We start from the raw sequence: 22437 nt of genomic DNA on the forward strand, positions 1-22437 counted from the left end.
GAAATGGAGGTAGCCCAGCTTCTTGCCTGGACTCAATCATTGTAGGGATCTGGAGAGGAGGAGAAAGCTAGTTTTTTCCCAAGAACGTTCTCAGTCTAGAACTTCTTTTGTACGTAGTTTATCTGGAGCTATAAAGCCCAGTGCATTGGACCCAAACTCAAAGTCCTCATTCAACCACTCAGTCTTCCCTGAACTGATGGTATCATTATCATTTTGATGGAGAATTCATGCTTTTACTTTCCTCCATGCTCAATCTCCCACCGATTCCACATGAGGAAGTGTTCCTATCTGTGCAGATGTCTTCGGGGATAAAATCAGATACTTTCCATTCCTGGTAGACATAATTTGTAGAGACCTCCAATATTTGAGGCCACCAGATTCCTAGCTCTTCGGCGGCAGGAACTGTGGTTTTCTTAACTCTGAATTTCCAGTATGTTGCACAGTGTCTAGCAGACGGCGGTGCTTAGTAAATCTTGTAAATGGGTAAACAAATGAATGTTTTTATTACCTTCTTGGTAGAGTGGCATGGATTTAGGAGAATGGTCTTGCAAATTTGAGTATATCTTATTATATTGGGATTTTCTACAAGTAATTATTCTTTCAACTTAGTGTCTAGGAACTGCCTTGCCCAAAGATGGCAAGGCATAATGCATTCACTGCTGACTAATTAGCTCATTTTGAACTATTGTATATCTTGGTGTTTTCTGATGTTTTCATTGAAACTAGAGCTTTATTATATCCATGTTATATCTAAGAAGTCCAAGCTCTTAGTCCCCAGAAAAAGAATAGGCAGTGAATAGAACTTTCTCAGTTTGATGGGTTTTTTTTCCTTTGCCTCTCACAATTTTTTTTCTTAAACTTTTCGTGTTTGCTTGTGTGCTGGTGTTTGATGGTCAAAACGCACACTTGATCTCAACTGCTTTCTTCTCAGCCTGACAGGATCACCTCTCACCTAACATTTGGAAGATAGATTGATCTCATTCATTTTGATTCTGCTACAAAATGACCTCTTGAAGTGTTCATATATCATAGTGTGACACAGAGAGACTGAATACCCATAATGGGATTATGGTTCCACTCGCGGAAATAATTCCCAGTTTTTATAATGGAATTAATTTGTCACAATTTCATGGTATTCTGCTAAAACTATTGTAGTTTTCCTGCAAGCTTCGGGACCACTGGTAATCTGAAGTAGAATAATCTTGGGCCACGTTATTAGCCTGTTCTGTTGGATTTTTCCATCATGCTGTTCTTTTGTCTGACAAAAAGATCTTTGTGGAAGCACACGTTGTTTCTCCCCATAACTTAAGTTCAACTCTACACCTTGAATTTCTGCTTCATCAATGCCAGCCACGATGATGATGTTGTTCATGAGCAGATAACTTGAACAGATTCGGCTTGCTTTTCTGGGATGACTTTTTTTTTTTTTTTTTTTTTAAGGGATATCCAAGCAGCAAATTCCAGAAGATCATTTTTCTTTCTTTTTTTTTTTTTTTTAGATGGGAAAGAATCGCTTTTAAAAAGTCTTACCATTTAGCCATTCATGAAAAATGTGTTTTGTCTTTGTCTACACTGATAATGACAGCTTACTACATGTTGGAGACATGATGATAATTGACACAAACCCAATCTCTGTCATCCTGGCCTTATGATCCAGCAGGGGAAGCTAGGCTGTCCTCCTGTGGTTTAAGAGATAATACAAGCTCTTATCCTTTGTAGGTTTTTAAAAGAACCCAAGGCGGTCCTCTGACTTTGGATCCATGGTAACTATTTTTAGCTTGAGGATGAGAAAGTTTCACTTATCCTGCTGAGGACTCCATTGAGTTCCTGGCGAATGCATGTATTTGTAAGGTACTGAGGCCAGTCGCTTCTGCAAGAATATTCATAAGGTAGGTAAAAATAATTGGTGCCTATGTGGAGGCTTTGATTCATTCTCCAGTTTTTTTGTTTGTTTCAAATAACTCATGTACATAAAGAAAACCATAGTAATGTGTTAGATGACAGAAGCTCAATCATTTGTAGTAAAAGATTCCAGGAAGGTCAGAAGCAAGAACCAAACCTTAAGGAAGGGGCATTGGGTTTCTTAGGTCATTAACTCCAATGGCACTTTCATGCCTGTGTCCCATTCCCTTTGCCCTTCAGATTGTTAGAAGGTCAAATGGCGCACCATAGGGGAGGAGGTTCATATCCGAAGTGTGTGCTCATTCCTGTGTCTTTCCCACCTCGGACCTCAACGTCAATACCTCTCTGTGAGATACTCCATGTAAATGTCACCTACCTCTGACAATGCCTGCCCTGGGCCAAAGACTGCAGGCTTTGGTTGTGCCCTGCTAACGTCAGGGACCAAACCTTCATTATTATTGTACTCTGAGCCTTTTGCACAGTAGCTGTTGACATGGGGGTCGAAAGGAGCCCGTCTCTGAGAAACGAGTCCTGCATCAGGTCACGATGAAACCGTCAACCAGGTATCTGCCACAGTGGAATATGCATGTAGATGGTTAGGCCCTTTTGATCCGCTTGATGGTCACCATGGTAACCACCCACAACCAGCGCTTAGATGTGGGATAACAGCGAGACAGTGATACTGTGGCCTAGTCATTTAGCTAACCCAGCCCAAGCCTAACAGAAACCTTTCTCCATCAAAGTGTTTCAGAGAGTAGTGACATCTCGTAAGAGGCCACAGGAGGGCTTGTGCTTAATATGGAATACTCATCCACGAGGGCAGTGCTCTCAGGGGCTCTGTTCGCACTTTGGCTAATCTTACGGCTACGTGTGGTTTAAAAAATCTGGAGGAGTAGAGTTGGATGATTCTGAAAATTTTGCCCTTTTGCATATTAGTAAATGTTGAAGCTTGCTTGTAGTGTGTGTGTGTGTGTGTGTGTGTGTGTGTGTGTGTGTGTGCATGTGTGTGTGTGTGTTTCTGGATCCTAAATGCAACGCGTCAGGCAAGCACATCTTGCAATAAAAGCAAACAGCCCCCTCTTGCCAGGGAAATTGTGTTGTAGGCGCCTGCCACACGACATGGAGGACAGGTATCTTGGCACAATTTCTGGATCCCATCGTATAAAGGGCAGAGTGGCGTGAAAGGAGGAGACCAGGGCATGGAACGAGTCAGCTGACTGGGCTTGGAGTCCCGGATCTCTAGGGGACGATGGACCGACCCCGGCTTGTCTCTACAGGAGTCAAAGGTTTCTCATTTTTACAAAGGAGAACTTGGACCAGATAATTTCTGGTTTCTAATTTTCATCTGAGATGGATATTTTGTACAAGTATCAGGGGGAGGCATGGGAGTTGAAACCTCATTTTGAAGGCACTGAACTTAGCTCCTGTCCAGAGGGGCACCCTACTTCTGATACATTTCATTATCTTTGGCTACATAAATTGGACACGATTTGAACTTGCGTGTGAGTGTGTATGTGTGTGTGTATTTTCTCCCCGTCAATTCATAACTCACTTGAAATGCTACACTTGGGATTACCACAGATGAGGAAACCGAGGCATGATACCAGACAATGGCAGACCAGGTGAGGTCCCTTTGAGAGCTTTGAGATGGTTTTGCTAGTTTTTCCTTAATCAGGTAATTTTTAAAATTCTTGCTTTTGGATAGGCGATGACTGCCTTGTTCCTTTCCTAGCGTTTTAGCTCGGTTGGCCACCTCACTGACACGCAATGCATTTTTGCTGAGCAAACTAGTTGCTTGCCGTAGAAAACAGTTAATCACCGAACTGTTTTACACAAAGGGGCAGTGGTTCGAGAAATAACTTAAACTACATTCCCCGCTTACCAAACCAAAACCCAAACGGACAAGTAGCACGGCTCGTCGATAATTTCTCCCCGTACTGGTCCGATCATGATTTAAAGTAAGAACAGCAGAGAAATGTGTATCCTAGAAGAGATTAGCGGTACCATTTATATATTGTAAAGTCATGCAAACCATGCTGAAAAGGAAGCGGCTTCCCTGTGGTGACCTGGGGAGGAAGAAGGCCCTGCCCGGTGGGAGGCCGCCGCGCACATGCATGTGTTTCACGCAGCCACTGGTGGTCTCACTGCTAAGTGTCGGCTGTGAGAGCAAGTGAGCCGTACAACGTGTGTCTACATTACAAGGAGGACGCAGCCCCTGACCCCTTTTAAATGGGCTTGTTGGGAGGGGTCCATACGGAATCAGAAATCCCGTCCCCTGTGGATGACAGAGGCAGGGAGCCACTGGGTGTGAAGGGGTCCGTGTCCGTGTCTGTCTCACCCTCGGCGAGGTAACGTTTCTCCCTCATCCAGCTCGACCCCCCGTTGGGGCCAAACACGTAATCGTCTCTGTCTTGGGAGATGCTGAAGCCACTCGGAGACCTCTCCAGCTCCTCGTGGTTGACCGACATCAGGGACAGGGGCGTGTCACTGTCCCGCGTGATGCTCCGTCTCTGCCGAGGGGAGACCCGGTCCGAGCAGGGGCCATGCAGTTCAGCCTGGGAGTGATAGCTCACTCGGGAGTCGAGAAGAGTCAAGACAGGCAGGACAGTGGGCCTTTTTGCATACGACGTTGCTGAGGAGGAAAGCGTCGCCTGGACCTTTCCCGAACTGGGTCCCCCTCGGGGAAGGGTCACTGGGTCATGGGCAAAAAACCCGTAGGGGCCAACTTTGTCAATGGGCACCTGGTGGAAGCTGTAGGGGGCCTCGGGGGGGCCCGTCTCCGAATAGTTGCAGATGATGGTTCTCAAATCAGAATCTCGGTTGTTCTCCATCTTCTCCACGTCGGCCGGCGAGGAGGTGCCCTTGGTCGGGTAGTACTCCGTGACGTGCACCTGCAGCCTTTCCATGTGCTGCATGTGCATATCCACGAGGAAGTCCAGTTTCTTTCCCATGTCATGAACCTGAAAAATACACGGACCTGGGAATCACTGCCTTTGCAGGGCTGTGGGGGGACCCGTTCCCAGGCGGGAGGAAATAACCACGGCGTCTACTTTTTGGAAAGCGAGAGGGTTCCTGCGAATCATAATCTTAACCACAGCTAATTATTTCGCGCTTCCTGACTCTGAGCCCCGAGCAGCCGTTACCGCTAACCTAGAACCCACCTGACGGGGGCTTTCTGGGAAGGGAAGGCTGGAACCAGAGAAGTGACCCGAGGACAAGTTTTACCCGAGGAGCAGGTGGCCTTGCTGCTGACGGTGGGGTCAAGGAGAGGGAGTTCTTGATTTGCAAACATTCGCTTCGACAGAAGCACGTGGGTTTGAGTGTCCGTTCTTCCTCCGTGCGGTGTCAACAGAGATACGAGGGCAGTCAGTAGCAAGGGCTGTGCCCCCCAGAGCTGAGGGTCCACGCAGGGGTCTTGGCACGTGAGCCGCCCTGAGGTAAGCTGTATCTGCTCCTACCCGCAAAACTGGGAACCGGCTCTGTCTTTGTGTGTGTCCCATGTGCATGTGCGTGTAGGCACGGGTGACGTTGTCTCCCCGACGACTCACGACCCCCGCCAGGAAGCACGGAACCAGGTAGGGGTTGAGACGGCATCCAAGCCTTCCTGGCAACTAAGACTCAGAGCAGTTAGTAGGTGCCTGATCTGCTTGGTGCCCGTTCGAGTTGTTAACTCATCTCATTTCACCACAACCCTAGGAGGGGTTTCACCACAAGCCCTAAGACTGGGATTACCTCTCTTTTACAGGTGAGGAAACAGAGGCCCCGAGAGAGGAAGTAGCTTGTCAAAGGTCACAGGGGCGATAAATGGGAGAGCTGAGATTATAAATTAAAATCTTTAAATGAAAAATGATATTCTTGAAATGCCAGGAAGGAATAATCATTCAAGTTTCCTCTTGCCTCTCTTGAGCAGATCCAATTTGGGGTGATGAATAAAATAAGAAGGTTGGTGGGGACCCTAGCGGGAACTGACAGTGCCATTTATCTGATGTGCACTTGAATGGACTACACTCTAATATAAGCCTTTGCTGCAGAAATGAGAGGTGAGCTGGGCGTGAATGGCTTTTCTTTCTGCCCTGACCGAACCCACCCACAGCCCGCCCTGCTCCAGGCCTCCTCGCAGGGACCACACACTGACCCGGCCTCTGAGGGAAGGATTAGGGACCCAGGACATGTGGGGAAGGGAACTATCATTTCTTAAGGGAGCACCGTGAGGCACGTGGGAACAGCAGCGATATTTGCTGAGTGTCTATCGTACGTCGGCCACTCGTCTACGTGATTCGCGTGTACCAACTCGTTCAATCGTCATAGCAACCTTATGAGGTGTTAGAATCCCCATTTTACAGGCGAGGAAACTGAGGCTCGGCACAATGAACTTGCATGTGACACCGAGCCAGTAAGTGCCAAATCACGATTTAATTTCTACATCCTTCTTCTCAATGGTAGATACTCAGATACTCAACCATCGTATCTCCCGATGGAAGAAAAAAATGACATTTGAAAATAAATTTTATATGCTTTTTTTTTTTTTGGTAAGGAAAAGGAAAGACCTACCTGTCTTTCAACTTTCACAAACTTCCCCATCATGCTTTGGTCTTCGATTTCTGATGTGGATGTTCTGGCTACGTACGGTTCATTCCTAGGAAAGAGCCAACGAGTCTGTAAGATTGTTGTATCTGTCTTTGTTTTGCCAGGCTGTCTCAGCAGAGCGGACCATGGTCCCTGGAGCTGTCGTTCCCATGCTCATGCTGATGCAGTCTGGAAGAGGCCTGCTCAACTCTGGAGGCACATGTGAGTCAAGAAAAGCTAACATTTTCCTGCCTGCAGCACTGGTATCTTACTTTCTCTGCAGCAATTATCTGAAGCCAAATACAAAGCTGTCTTAGGAGTCTTTGGGTCAAAGTTAATACATCAGCTAACTGAGCCTTGAGGGTTCAGTGCCTTTAAATTATAGTCCTTTCTTTGGCTTTTAGCGTTGGACTATGGCGGAGAGCTTCTACTCCAAGGGGTGTGGGGTAGGGTGGGTGGGGTGGGGTTGTTCACTCTCTGAAATCCTATACAGTGGGTATCAATATCTCCTCTGTTACAGATGCTGAATCTGGAGAACGATGCAAAAATGGATGCTGGCGGAGAAGGGGTTGAGATGTGCCTCACACGGGCTCCATGGCGGTGTGGGTTACGCTCTATGTAGAAGAGAATCTTCAGGGAGCCCGGCTGTTGCTCAAAACCATTGCATCAGGCACTTTGTAGGTAGCTGGTTTTCTCTCTCATAAGCTACTCACTCCTGCTACATTCCTGGCCTGTCTCCGGCTGAGTGGTCTTGAATTAAAGCAGACGTCAGAAACTCGGGGCCCACGTGCTAATTCTAGCCCACTAGTGTTTTCCTTGGCTCAAAAAGTTTTAAGACATTTCAGCCATTTCAAAAATAAGAAAGTTCACGTGACATCTGGATAATGGGCTCTTCCTGACAAATTAGACTATCCGGAAACAGAGGATATTGATTCCTGACATTAGCACAGCAGATCGGAGTGACAAAGACCTCCTTTGGTGACAGCAAGTGCCCTCTAGGTTGTCAGGGCCCACACTCCCTTATTCTATCCCCAGGACTGAGGCTGAAGGTCAGATGCCTTCCATCATCACTCTTACACTCTTGCTTCGTTTCTAATAAGGAGCCTGGTTGTTATAAGGTGTGTGTGAGCTCTTAAGCCTGACTCCCTTCACTCATTTATGTTCCCTGCTTTGAAGCCCTCTGGGAGTAAAGAAGGTGTACATTCGGGTGTTGGCCTTCCGACGGGACTGCTCCCGGTTCCTCGGGACCTGTGCAAGGAACATTTCCAAACACTTTGTGTGAGATGAGCAGAACTTCCCTGCTGACGGACACGCTCTGCCCGCGATGATGTGGCGAGAGGCCGCACATCTGATCGCCTTCTCTGGTACTGGGATCCGTCAACACAGGGCCGACTATGTAGGCAAAGCCAAAGGCTGACCGGAGAAAGAATGCCTCAACTCTGCCCACATGAGCTATTCTTCCCATTCCAATAAACTCACAGGCCTCATCTTATTTTATAACACAGACATTATTATGTTCATTTTCATTAACCGTGGAAGGGAGTGTCCCCCATGTGGTCTGGGAAGAGGGGCGGGCAGTCTTTTGTTACAGAAACCTCACAAATGGCCACAAGCTGGACAGAAGAGGCTTCAAGCTCTTTTCTTCACTTTCCTGAGGGGAATGGCTACCCCACCCAACCATGAAGGGAGCGAGCTGAGATTTGGGGATGGGGATGGGCCACGCCGCTGGTCAGTCCACGTCTCCGCGCCCCACCTGGGAGATTGCTGGGATGGGTAGGTGAACGCTGCCCCTCTCTGAGACTTCTTGTGTTTTGGGGTAGACGGAGGTCCAGGGGTGAAAATCATGTCTATTCTGGAAGAGACACACAAGGAGGGGATTACATTACAAAGAGCATTACAGGTAAAGACAGGAGAACAACTCCTTCTATTCTCTCTTTAGTCAGGCAAGGTTTGAAATATACAAGAGAAAGGAAAGGGGGGGTAGGGGAAGAGGGAGAAAGCGGGAGCGAAGGAGAGAGAGAATTTTTAATTCCCGTATATTATTACTACTATTATTATTATTTGGTCCAGCGATATGAGGGTATCTCCCCATCCCAGGGGAGACAGGCAGCTCAACCACAGAGAGAGGGTGAGGGTCACATCCTGTTAGCTCCTATAGGAAACGTGGGCTACAAGCCTGCCTGGTCTTCCAGGTCTTTCATTCTTTCCTCAAACACCTGACTAGCGAGTTTTCTTGACAAACCCTAGGCTTCGTGTTCAGCCGTGCACATCTCTGCTATCCTGCAGGCTTCCTGGCCATGGGAGGGACGGATCCACACCTGCCCTGCACCTCACTTCCATTTCTGCATGAGGCACTGGCTCCCCATCCATTTCACTCGGAACACAAATGGAGACAAATGTCCCCACTGCCCTGTGGGACTGGGACGGGTGTGGGAGCGACCTCGAAGATTCATCACAGGCCCAGGACCACAAAGGCCACGCACTCCTCCGCTGACACCACCATGTACTCAATCGCCCTTCTTTTCTCTCTGGTCACATATCAGCATGGCTGGGATATGCAGTTGGCTACCCAGGTGGTCAACCTCCAGCCATGACTCTTTGGAATACTTGTGCCTATAAATACTGAAAGCAACAGCAGTGTGAAGGTCTACACTGCGTGCATTAAGATGGGCCAATATTTCTGGGGCTCCTGGGTGGTTCAGTCGGTTAAGCGGCCCACTTTGGCTCAGGTCATGATCCCACTGTCCTTGAGTTCGAGCCCTACACTGGGCTCTCTGCTGACAGCTCAGAGCCTGTTTCGTATCCTCTGTCTCCCTCTCTCCTTACCCCTCCCATGCTCTCTCTCTCTCTCTCTCTCAAAAATAAATAAACATTAAAAGAAAATAAAAAGATGGGCCAGTATTTTGATCTGGTGTTGTCCTAGACGTCAGGCTCCCTCCATCTCTCAGGGAGCCATATTTGCAGAAACAGCAGCATGTTAGGCTCAGAACTCATTCGCAAATCTATTCGTGAAGCAGGCATTGAGCACTGACTGTGTGCCCGCCACTATGCTAGGAAGTCACGGTCAATGTCCCAGGTATGGATTAAGCAAGGTCACAGATAAGCGTTCCTCCAACCCAACATCATCGTTAACTTCCAACTCATTCAATCTGATGGTCCTGTTAATTCTGCAGGACACTACGGCAGAGAAACATTATTCAGATGAGAAACCCAAGGTCCCAGCAGGACTGGACTTGTGTCCACTGGAAATCTTACAAAGGCCAGGGAGCGAGCCTCCTACAGGGCTTTAGTTTCATGATGTCAGTTCTATGTCTTGACATCATATTGTCCTTCAGTTTTTTAAAACGGTTTTCACTAAATTCTATCCTGAAATCATTATTACACTATGTTTTAACTAACTTGGATTTAAATAAAATTAAAAAATTAAAATAAAATAAAATAAACAACGTACGTGAATATTGACTGAAGTTGTAAAAATATTAACATATTATTGTTACTGTAACATCTACGTTAAGTAACATTAGGAAACACACACACACAAATAAGATGGTTTTTCTTATTAAAAGAATATTTTTACAATTCATTAAAGATTTGATAAATTTAAAAACCGGAAAAAAAAATCACATATGGACTCTCTCTCTCAGTACAGCCACTGTAATCCTTTGGCGGAAGACGTAGTCCTTTTCTGTAGGTTCCCTATGGGGAGTACATGTATATATTTCTGAGTAAATGTATGTGCATGTGTTTTTGTAATCATATTGTATGTATATATTATTAGTGTCATAAGATCGATGCAGAGAATATATATCAACATAACCATTTGTATATACTTAAGCACATGTATATATGTCCGACTATTATTCGTAATCATATTGTGCATATATATATTCAAAGAGGACATAAGTTTTTAATCTCGTCCTATACATTTTCTAAATGTCATTTGATGGTTGCATAACTTTTTAATGAGAGCAGACACCATTTTTTTCTTAATTGGTACTTATATAATTGGGGAAGTGGAGTGTGGTGTGTCAGACAGAACAGGAGTTGTGTAGCCAGTTGGATCTCGTGTGACTTCCAGCTCTGCCACTGATTAATCTTGGGTAACTCCATTGCCCTTTGAGCTTTGGATCTGTCATCAGTAAAAGGACACCCACAGTGCAATACCATATGAGGTTACAAAGGATTAGGCACATAGGTGTAGGCGCTCAACAAAAATGGTGGCAATTATTATTTGGGCATTGATGTGTTTCCATATTTTCACTATTAGAAATAACACTCAAAAATTTTCAATATAGTGAAAAATTTGTATTTAGAATTGGGAAAATTGATATCATCTCAATCTTGTTGGCAACATCCAAAGTATAATAGTCAGGGGCTAGCCAGACATACGCCTTCTCTCCACCAGGACCGATTGGGGTGTTGACCTTGGCCAAGGTCAATGTCACAGAGCTTCTTCACGGCCTGTTTGGTGCTTGTCGGCCTTGACGTACACAGTGCTTGATGAACGTTTTTGTTCTTAAACTTTCTCCCCGGCATTCTGGATCATTTCCGAAGGCCTTTCACCCTAAGGTCTAGGCTCATCTGGCTTTGACTCCTTAGTGGTCAAGAGAGCATCATTCCTCCAGATGCCACTGTCTTACCTTGTCTGAAGGTACTTGATCCTGGAAAGCATGTCGAGATGTCCTGCAGAATACTGCTCAATCACATCCTTCACGTCGTAAGGCCTCAAAGTCTCCTTGAATTTTTTTTTATAGAGACGGAATTGTAGAATTCTGCAAGGTGAGGTAGAGACATTTGTGCTTCGTGAGTAGAGAGAGAAGGAAACTATAATTCAAGTCTAACAAACTCAGGGGCAGGGAGAGAAAAGAACCAAAGAGAAAACGACTTGATGGTGGGAAGTTCCAACTCATGGTCCCGGTTCCCTTCAAACCACCCAGAATGAGGCTGACTAGTGTCTCTTGTCTTCGTGATTACCTCCCTTCAATCATCTGAATAACGATAAAGTCATAGTAACAATAAGAGCTAACATTTACTGGGCATGCACTATAGGGCAGACACTGAGCTGAGTATGTTACGAACCATCCGCTAATGGATCAACTCATAGATGGTACGGCTGTGGTCCAGAGAGTGACAGCATCCTCCCAGGGCCATCTGGCTAATAATGTCGGAGCTGTTCTCAAACGGAGGTTTGTATGCTGACAAGTGTCATGCTCTTAATCACTGTGACACACTGCCTTCTATTTGAGGACAGCTGACAAATTTCTTCCTCAACAGCCTCTTTAATTATTTGGCTTGTGAGCGCCGAGAAAAGAGAAACTAGCTTCTGTTCTCAGGTTTTCTCAGTCAGGTGGGGCACCTGAAACTCAGAGATGCCAAACCCTCATCTCTATAATCCTGGGAACCAATAAACGCACCCCAGATGGCTAATGTTCCTTGAAAACCCCATCACGGGGTCAACCCCCACCGAGCACGGCGTCCGTTAACACCCCTAATGGAAGGCCGGGGCTGGGAAACACGGCCTACCCCAGGCCCCGTCCCCCGCCCCCCCCCCCCTCCTTGCGCAGCTCTCTTTCCGCAGGGCCTTCAGAGTTCCTTGTTTGTCATAGTCCACGGCAGCCTCTCAACACTATTTTGGCATATTGATTCTGCCATCCGGTTTACGTGCTGTCCTTTCCAACTAGGTGTCATTTGATAAGCCTGCCCTTTACACAGCTCGGTCAGCAGGGGGTGGCTCGAAGGCCAAATCTGCCCTACTGCCTGTGTTTGAAAGTAACGTGATGTTGGAACACAGCCACCTCCATTCACATATGTACGGCAAATGGCTGCATCTGTGTTACGAAGTCAGAACTGAGTACTTGCAACAGGGTCAGACCTGTGACCCACAGAGCCTAAAATATTTACTATCTTCCTCTTTTTTTAAAAAAAAAACATTAATGCTTATTTATTTTTGAGAGAGAGAGAGACAGAGCGTGAGAGGGGCAGGGAGAGAGGGAGACACAGAATCCGAAGCAGGCTCCAAGCTCTGAGCCGTCAGCACAGAGCCCGACGCAGGGCTCGAACCCGCGAACCGTGAGATCATGACCTGAGCTGAAGTCGGACGCTCAACTGACTGAGAGCCAGCCAGCCGCCCCACTATCTTCCTCTTTACAGAAAAAGGTGGCCAATGCCTGGACTAAGGCATCGATAAAAATTCTAAAAAGAACATGGTAGAAGCCAGACCGTGGACCATCCCAGCAGAGACCTCTCTCCTGGTTGACACAGATTCATTCACTGGTTTTCTTTGAATAGGATCATTCAACCAGTTATGAATCTAGGTAGCTGTGCTTTTGTCCAGCTGTATTTCTGTCACATTGCACATGGGGTGTCATGAGATGACAGGTCAACGGCTTTGCCGAGGTTCACATATTGTGACACTATTGTGCTTCCCTGATCTACTGGGCTAGGACTCTGGCTGAAAATATCCCAACTAATTCTTGGAGAATTCAGCTTAGTTTCTAGAATTCACAGTCACCATTGTAGACTGTTTGTAAGCCCATATGCTGATCAAAGTTTTCCGCAAGTAAGCATTTTTTTTTTTTTTTAATTTTCTTCAGGAATTCTGAAGCAAAACAAAAACTGGCCAGGGTAGATTATAGTCTCATCACACACACACACACACACACACACACACACACACACACAAATCCTATAATTGACTATTTTGTTGAAAATATTAATGGATGAAGACAGATAAGAAAAGCTATTTTGGGTAAGATGCCTATAAAGGAAGAAAACTCCATGTCAACATGCCCTTCCCCCTCTCCTAGACCTGGCCAAAGCCAGACAAAAAGCATGACAATTAGAAATACCGTCAGGAGCCTGAGCAAGAGATACCCAGGATGCCTTGCTGCTGTAGAGATCATTTTTCTTCCAGCAGCATCTGCCTTGGAGTACTGACATACTCTTGGACCTGATTCAGGAGTTACTCAAGTTCCCACACACCTTCCCAAAGCCAGTATCCTGTGGGAATTGAACTGGGGCCTGGGGAGGCCCACTGTGGGGAGGAAGGGGCCTCACCTGACGGCTCGGATGGCGGCCTTCAGGGTGGGGATCATCTCTTCGATGAGGAAGTCATTCCCGTAGGCCCTGTCTTCTGCCATGGGATCACCTGTCCCAGCATCTGGGAGGGAGACACACATATCAACCAGCAGGCCACGGCGCTTAGAAGGCTTGGGGACCCCATTCAGTCAGAGCCTTCTAAGCTCAACCGCCAGAGTCCTTGCCCCCACTTTGTGAAACCATGTGGTGTTCTCCAGTTGTGATGCCATTCAGGCCTTCGTGGCATCTCCTATGCTCCAGACAGGAGTCAGAGATGCCCGCGTTCAGGACTGTTGACTGGGGAGAAGGCCAGGAAGGCAGTGACGTGAGTTCTGTGGCCCTGAGTGACTTCTCAGAAGCAGTAGAGGGCATCCTCCTGGGGGTTACGATCAGACACACCTGAGTCCAGATTCAGTCACTACCCTTGAGACCTTGTGGGGTCACTTTCTGAGCACTGCTTATCCTCCCTTGTCATAAGCACAAGGGACACACCGAGGTATTGTTCCCACTGCCGCCTACTGGGCTCGGTTCTATCACCTCTTCCCACCCCTTGGGGTGCTGAGGCCCCTGGGTCTCCAGATCACTCTGCACCTGGCCCCCTATGTCCTTCAAATTGACCTCCATGGCAATGCACCTCAATGTGGCTACGCTTTGGAACTATGGCAGTAAGCCCCAAGGCTCCCTGGAGGGGTCTGTGCAGACGAATGTGGGGATCCTGGCACAGAGAATAGCTACCTCGGGACCCCCCTGCTCCCTGAAGTGTGGGGATGTATTACAGGCGCCCCCAGCCCAGCGGACATGAATGGGATAAAGCAAGAAGTTGGTTCAGGAAGGGTGGAGACAGGCTACTCTGCAGACTGGACAGTATTCAGCCGGGGAGGGAGGGAGGTGAGGAAGGGGCGGGCATGGCAAAGGGAGAAGTGGAGGAGACAGAGTGAGGGAGAAGACAGGCCTCACCTTCAGAGCTCTGCCAGAAAGCGTAGGCTTTCATGCGGAAGGCGGTGCGGAAGCGTTCTTTATTGTTTAAGCCAACAGGCTTTGGTTCTTTAGGAGGACTTTCTTCTATGGCATCTACATTCAGAGGGGTAAATAGCTTTCCTTTAGTATTGCTACCACGAGGATTAGAAAGGCGAACCCGATCCAAGAGACCCAGCTTTTGGCTACAAAATAAGCAAAAGTGAACAATTTTCCTCCTTGAGTGCAGGCTTTCGTAATCACCCGGCCCTCTCCATAAAGACTCACACATTGACCTCCACATGTGATGGGGGAGGCGTGCCCTCAGGGCTCGATCTGCCTTAGCAGCTTGGGGTGGGACAGGGCTTGGCAATTTATAAGCCATGACACCTTGGGCACGTTTCTTAACCTCTCTGCACTTCCCTTTCCTCCTATGCTTAGGTGGAGCTCAAATGACATATGGGACATCAAGTGCCTGGCTCCCAGCAGCAGGTCCCCGAGCCTCATGCCTTCCCCTGTCCCGTCATCTCTGCCTCCATGACTTCCTCCACTCCATGGTGCCCAGGTAGCAACTTTCACAGAAAAAGCCTTTCAAATGTTCCTCGAACAGTATAAATGACACGAATTACAGGAAGCAGGCACCCTAACCCGGTGGCCACAGACGCCCCCCCAAGGATGGGACTTGAGAGGCGAAGCGGTCCCTAAGCTTGGATGGGGGAAAACACCGCATCTTTACTCACTGAAATCAGCGTATCTTTCAATTACGAATGTAGGCAATAAACCCCAGTAGTATCCTAAGTGCCCCGGTCTTAACCTGTGTCTTCCACAACAGAAATCACAGAGCATTTGCTATCCTGTTCTCTCCGGGGACTGCTGTGCTCATAGTGTTTCAGAATTATGTCGGTATTCAAGCGGCCCCAGCTCTCATCATTAAATCCATCACCGAGAAACACAGACACGACTGTATCTCGGATGTGCACGTATTTTGACAGTTGTCAGTATAATCAGTGTCTTTTGTAACCGTATGCATTTCATTTATGAATTCAAGATGGGTATTCTGAGAAGGGGTCCCTGGACTTCATCATACTGCCCAAAGTGTTCTTGGTTCCAACCGACCAAGCAAACAAATGATTAGTAAGTCCAACATAAAAAGCCCTCGTGCAAAAGCCAGCAGTGCCTTGACTTGCGTCCAACTTCACCCCTTGCCATCCAGGTGACTTTGGGCAAACCCGTGCCCTTTCTGAGCCTCAGTTACCTCATCTTTATTATCTTTTTAAGTGTATTTATTTATTTTGAGAGAGAGAACATGCACACAAGCTGGGGAGGGGCAGAGAGAGAAAGGGAGAGACAGACAGAGAATTCCTTGCAGGATTCTGTGCTGTCAGCACAGAGCCAGACGCGGGGCTTGAACTCACGAACCCTGAGATCATGACCTGAGTTGAAACCAAGAGTCAGACGCTTAACCGACTGAGCCTCCCAGGTGCCCCAGTCACCTCATCTTTAAAATGGGGACGACCACTCCTTGCTTGCCCCGGTTGCTATGAGACGATATTTGTCAAGGATGTGGCACAGAGCTTGGCACGCAGTAGGTGACCTGTAAGTATTAATTTCTTCACTCTATTTCTCTACCTCCACCCCTCACCTTAGCGGGCATGAGGACAAAGGCCTTCTATGCGGGATACCTACCAGAGAAAAGCCATCCTACAAGTTTTCGCACATCAATACACTCCACGCGGTGGCTTCCCCTCATTACCCTACACAGGGCTTGGCACACAGTAGGTGCACCGCGTACTTGTGGCACACATGGTGAGTGAGTGAATATGGGTTTTTGAAGAAGGCTCTGCATTGGCCTGAGCTGATTTAGTATTTCTAAGGAGTCGGGTTATGACAGCCCCGTGTTTCCTGCCAGAAGCTGCTGGTGTCTCTTCGGCTTGATGCAGTGGGAGAGGTCAAGGGCGTGGGGGCCTCGGAGGAGGGCAGGACACTCCCCCTGCCCAGCAGGTGCCCCGCACTCTCTGGGCACCAGGTCCTCCATGGTAAGCGGGCCTAACAACACCTGCTGCGTAGAGGCCTGGGGAGCATTACACGTGGTAACATCCGTAATGCTTCCTGCCTCCAGCCTGGCGTAGAGAAGGCACGAGGATGCGTTTGGTTAACAAATACACGGATGAGCAAACGGATGGGCGGTATGGCCCCCTCTGGATGGTTCTCTCTCACCCAGCGTTGTTACCTTAATAGTCTGACCGGGGTAGATTCAGGGGAACTCTAGGACACAGATGGCTTTATCCTCCCCGAGTCAAAGACAAAATTTTCGGAGTGGCTCCCCAGACCAGTTCTAGATGAATGACTGATAGGACAGGGCCTGTGGGCTAAAAATACTGGACGAGGCAGGAAGTTGGCTGAACAGACAGAAGGCTTTCCAACCCAGAAGCTCAGGAAAAGGGGGACTTCAGGACAGTCTCTTCTCAGGTCTGCTTCTCCTTGTCTGCTGCCTACTGACCGTGTCTCACTATCCCGCCAAGCAGATCCGTCCTCCCATCTGCACCGAGCCTCCTGCCCGGCCCTGAGTCCCCACAGCATGCCTAGGTGCGCCCACCTCCTCCAGCTGCTATGAGCCCTGCCTCCTGGGAGCCCCTCATTGCTGGCTCCTTTTAGAACGGCCTGAGCATCACCCGTCTTCCCTTGGAAATCAGGTACTCCCCACGTGGTCCAACGACACACTCCAGTGTGGCTAACACTGTGTCTAACACACCGTGTGCAGACCATGTGTTTCCATGTCAGTCCCCCCCCCAGCCCCTGGAACGTGTAGTCCCCGTCAAGCAAAGACCCGGCCTGGTCATCTTTGAGCCCACGCCCTGCCCTTCCTGTTCAGGGTAGCTGTGAAAATCAGGGTCTTTGGGACAATTCCAGTCCGCGTGGAAAGGTCCTGAAACACGTGACTTGAGACACACAAGTCATGGTCTCGGGCCCCAGCTCCTCCCACGCACAGTGACGATGGCCCTCGTTGTGAGGGGCCGCGTGAGGGTTATGTGAGGGGCTGCATGAAAAGTGCTTAGCCGACTTCTGGAATGAGGATTGGAGAAGCCTTCAGTAAATGCTGGCTGTCACCATTATCTCAGTAAATAATTCTCTTCCCTCAGAAGCCATAGAGGGCTAAAGGATGGATAAAATTTCCTGAGCCACAAAATAATCATGTGTGTGTGTGTGTGTGTGTGTTTAATGAACTAAGTTCTCGGGGTTTATATATTATTTTACAGTGCTTCCTAATGCCAGTCTCACACACTCGCCATTATCACTGAACTTGACCTCTGCAGGAGATAAGTATATGAGGAGCTTAATTCCAGATCGGCTAAGCAAGTCAAAAGTAATGGCAGCCAGGGGGTCCTGGCTCGAAATCTCAGCAGAAATGCCTGAGTGTTAGAAAGTTAATGAGAGGACCCTCTTGGTTCTATCTGTGTGGGGATTTAGGATTTGCCTGTTTGACGTTTCAATGCTTCATTGTAACCTCTCACAGTCTGAGTTGCTTTGGCGATGTTTACTTAACACGCCATGGCCACAGAGGACGGTTTACGAGAGAGAGATTCCCACAGTGTTCGGAACCCAGAGGCATCAGGCACAATTCAGGAACCTCAGCTCTGATTTACTCCCGGCCATCACACCCAGGAGGCTTACGGAATTCTGCCTCCAGCAAAGTGGGTGATCAGCTTACTTCTTAATTGCGTTGCCTGGAATCCGAGACCCCGAAGGATAATCAGATGCAAGGCAAAGTCCGCTGCTGAAACTCAAACCCATCTCTGCCCTTCTCCGTATGGATTTCTAGCACATAATTCAGGCCTTGTGCTTGGAGGGTCCTAGAAGTCTTGCAAGAAAAGCCTCCCTTGGGACTGACATCAGGTTTTCTTGGATAGCTGGGGCCCCTGATTTATCAAGTGCAGACAATTTTTAAATATGAGTTGTAAAACTGGAAATGGAGGTACCGGGGACAGGAAAGTAAAATCAAAAATTAAACTCTGCCCTGGCAGCAGCCATTGCCCTGGGCTCCTGCCTCAGGTTACCCCAGCCAGGTTAAACACCACCCAGTTCCTCGACACTCACACTTCCCGCTTCCTGGCCTTTGCACATGCCATGGCCTGTACCCAGGAAAACCTTCATCCCTTCTTTTATCTCAATGATAAAAGAAAAGTCAGATTTTTCCTTTGAAACTTGACCCAAACATCAGCCCCAAGGCTGGCTTGCCCTCTTGGTCCAAATACCTATCCATTCACCCACCCTCCCTCCCTCCCTCCCTTCCTTCCTTGTTTAAAGTTTATTTACTTATTTTGAGAGAGAACACACAAGCTAGGGAGAAGCAGAGAGAGAGAGAATCCCAAGCAGATTCTACACTGCCAGCACATAGCCTGATGTGGGGCTTGAACCCACAAACTATGAGATCATGACCTGAGCCAAAATCAAGAGTCAGGCGCTGAAATGACTGAACCACCCAAGCGCCCCCCCATTCACTATAGCTTTTTATGGGCTTTTCTCAACCATGGCACTTGGCCACCATAGTGAAATCTTTGACTTACTAGGGACTCTCTCCCCAAAGCAGTGGTTCTCAACCAGGGACAATTTTGCCCCCCAGTGGACATCTGGCAATATCTGGAGTCATGTTTGATTGACATAACTTGGGGAATGCTCTTGGCTTCAGGCAAGTTAAGGCCAGAGAAGCTGCTAGACATCCTACACACACACACAGGGCAGCCCCTGATGATGAAGAATTATCCCACCCAAAATGCCCACGTTATTGACACTGAGAAACTAAAAGGTAAGCTATTTGTCTGCAACCCACAGTTTGGTCAATTATCCAGCATCTAACATGGAACCTTGCGCATTGTAAGGACTAAAAGCATTATTACGATATCGAACGAATGAAGGAGTGTGACATTTGATCTTCTGTTAATAAAATGCATCCAATCTCAGCTGAGAGAGGGAGTACTGTGTGGTGGAAAGAGTGGACTTTGGAGTAAGAGACCTGTGTTTGAACCTTTGCTTTGTAGTTAATATTTCAACTTTGGTCAAGTCGTTAGCTCTTTCTGGTTTACTTTTTCCATCTGTCAAATAGAGCTAATGTTATTTATTTATTCAATGAGAATGCAGTCTACACCTGGAAGTGCTAGGCTCTTGGTAACTTGCTGAGAATACAGTGGTAACTGAAACAGACATAGTTTCCAGCCTCCAGTGAGCTTATGATGAGGTCAGGAAAACACACAATAAGCAAATGATGCATACATTGCTAGAAATCTGACCAGGAAACAGAGTGCAGTAATGGAGTGTAACAGGAAGTCAGCTTAGGTGGAGTGGTCAGAGAAGGCCTTTTGGGTGGATGGGAAGACCAGTTAAGTAGCTGGTCCCTGGAGTTTGGGATTAAAATGATGGTGGCCCGGATGGTGAAGCTGAGACCTGATGGGTGAGAAGAGGCCAGGCCTCAAAGAAAAGGGGTGAGCACTCCCTGGGCAGAAGAATCACATACAGGTGCAAGGGGCACGAGCACTGGGATTGTGTAGCGGAAGGGAGGCACATGATCAGAACATCGTGAGTGAGGCGCAGAGCGGCATGAGGTCAGAGGCCAGATCAGCAGGGATTCTAGAAGTAGGATTCAGAATTAAGGATGGAAAATAGAAATTTCTTTTTGATTTTAAGGGCACTTGGAGGCCATCAAGAGTTTTGAGGAGAGTATATCGGCTCTGCATTTTTTCAAATATTTATTCTGTTTATCTTTGAGGTGTGTGGGGGGGTCACATGCATATGAGCAGTGGAGGGGGACAGAGAATCCCAAGCAGACTCTGTGCTATTAGACGTGGGGCTCAAACTCACAAACTGTGATATCATGACCTGAGCCTAAACTAAGAGTCGGACGCTTAACCGATCGAGCCACCCAGGCGCCCCTCAGTTTTGCATTTAAAAAAGAACACCCATGTTCACAGCAGTGCTATTCACAATAGCCAGAGGTAGAAACAACCCAAAAGTCCATCAAGGAATGAAGAGATAAACAAAATGTGGTATATCCACATAATGGAATATTATTCAGTCTTGAAAAGGAAGGAAATTTGGACACTGCTGCAATTCATCTTGAAAATATTATGTAAAGTGAAATAAGCAAGTGAGAAAAAGATAAACACTATATGATCCTGCTTGTTGACTCTAGAGGAGTCAAAGTCACAGAGACAGAAAGTAGAATGGTGGTGGCCGGGGGCCGGGAGGAGCGGAAAATGGGGAGTTGTTTTCAATGGGTGTTTTTAATTCCCCACCCTCCTCATGTCACCTTCGTTGGGCATGTGTGTCCTGGAAAAGCTAATACAATTTCAATTAAAAAAAAAAAACAAGAGAAAAACAAAAGTTGAGTTTGGGATGTGTCAGGAAGGAAGGCATCCTGTCAAACAAACACTTACAGACTTTGCCTTTCTTATCTGAAGCTACAATCCCTAAAATGGTTTCTGGGACACAGAAACGTCTTAACAAATAGTCACTGAAAAAGAGGATGGAGTCTACGGCCATATCACCCTGAACGCGCCCGATCTCGTCTGATCTCGGAAGCTAAGCAGGGTTGGGCCTGGTTAGTACTTGGATGGAAGGGAGAAAAAGAGGACGGATGGGGGCGCCTGGGTGGCTCAGCTGATTGAGTGTCTGACTCTTGATTTCAGCTCAGGTCATGACCTCATCATGGGGCAGAGCCCCGAGTCAGGCTCTGTGCTGACAGCCGGAAGCCTGCTTGGGATTCCCTCTCTGCCCCTCTTCCGCACTCTCTCTGTCTCTCAAAAGAAATAAAGAAATAAACGTTAAAAAAAGAGGATAGATGGATGGGTGATGAATGAATGGATGGTGAACAAACCAGGAGTACAGAGTCACTGCAGCTAAGAGAAGAGTCTTCTGGAAGAAGCGGTCAATCAGTCTTGTGTGATTTGTTGTGAAAGCCCCATGAGCACAGACTGAGTGACCAGCACAGAGCAGCCCATCCCACCTACAGGGGTTAAAGCCCTAATTTTTCCCTTTCTCTCCTTCATTCTTTCACCTTCCATCTCTCCAGATGGAGAGGGTGGGGCCTTACACAAGCTATGCAGCCTGCTTTCAGAAGGCTCCTTTAGCACCATGGTCTGTCCCAAGAAAGACAGAGAAGACAAAGAGGCAAAAAAACAAAAACAAACAAAAAAACACCTGTCACCATCCATGGGCCAAACCTTTGAGGCTTTGGTGTCCTATTTTTTTCTCTCTGAGAAAAGACCATGGATGAACGTTGCTATCTCGACTTTGTTTCTTTTTAACGAAATAGTAGATCTTAACTAGGGATTAGACAACGATGAAGGTGGAGTGGCATTAGGGGCTGGGGCGTGACATGGCCTCCATTGCATCAACACTGAGGAAGACAATGGCAATCTCTCTAGGCTCTCACACCGTTCATAGTAGAGCTGGGAGAACCAAGTAACTCATACACTTTGTGACTAGCTACAAAGTAAGTTTCCCTGTAGAGAAATGAAGACTCACTTATTTATGCCTTTTGTGAATTTTCCTTGGGACACCTGCATGCCCGTCTTCTTTACAGAGTTGGCATTCCTGGGGATTTCTCATATAGAAATAGATGGCCTGTGGAAAGATCATAGGCCTAGGGACCCAATGCTTGTTAGCCTGAAGGATGAAAGCATGAAGGACGGAAGGGACAAAATTAAGGTCTTAATCCCTCTCCTAGCCTGGTGAAAAGCCACTAGCCCTTGACAGATGAAAGCAAAGTGCCTCTGTGGATCCTTTCCTGATCTCCTGCTATAGGTAGAACTCCGAGCTCTCTTCCTTTGTTGTTCTCTCTATCCTTGTGTCTGTAACATTCCCATAGCAGCACCCTCAACACTACACTGCTCCTCTTTGGTTGAAACCTCTGCCTCCCCACTAGACAATGAGTTCCAATTTTCT

General features: G+C 47.5%; 1 protein-coding gene across 1 annotated transcript in view; it reads right to left on the minus strand.

Annotated features, from left to right (window-relative positions):
* Positions 1-3896: 3896 nt before the first annotated feature.
* The window catches only part of KCNQ3 (potassium voltage-gated channel subfamily Q member 3), a 308991-nt gene continuing 290450 nt past the window's right edge, over positions 3897-22437 (minus strand). The window contains exons 10-15 of the mRNA XM_058699100.1: positions 14503-14705; positions 13525-13627; positions 11109-11240; positions 8222-8320; positions 6454-6538; positions 3897-4862 (exon numbers count right to left, since the gene is read on the minus strand). Coding sequence (XP_058555083.1) covers positions 4128-4862; positions 6454-6538; positions 8222-8320; positions 11109-11240; positions 13525-13627; positions 14503-14705 — 1357 coding nt within the window. The 3' untranslated portion in view covers positions 3897-4127. The remainder of the gene's footprint in view (positions 4863-6453; positions 6539-8221; positions 8321-11108; positions 11241-13524; positions 13628-14502; positions 14706-22437) is intronic.

This window comes from Neofelis nebulosa, chromosome 14, assembly GCF_028018385.1.
Source record: "Neofelis nebulosa isolate mNeoNeb1 chromosome 14, mNeoNeb1.pri, whole genome shotgun sequence".
Lineage (NCBI taxonomy): Eukaryota > Metazoa > Chordata > Mammalia > Carnivora > Felidae > Neofelis > Neofelis nebulosa.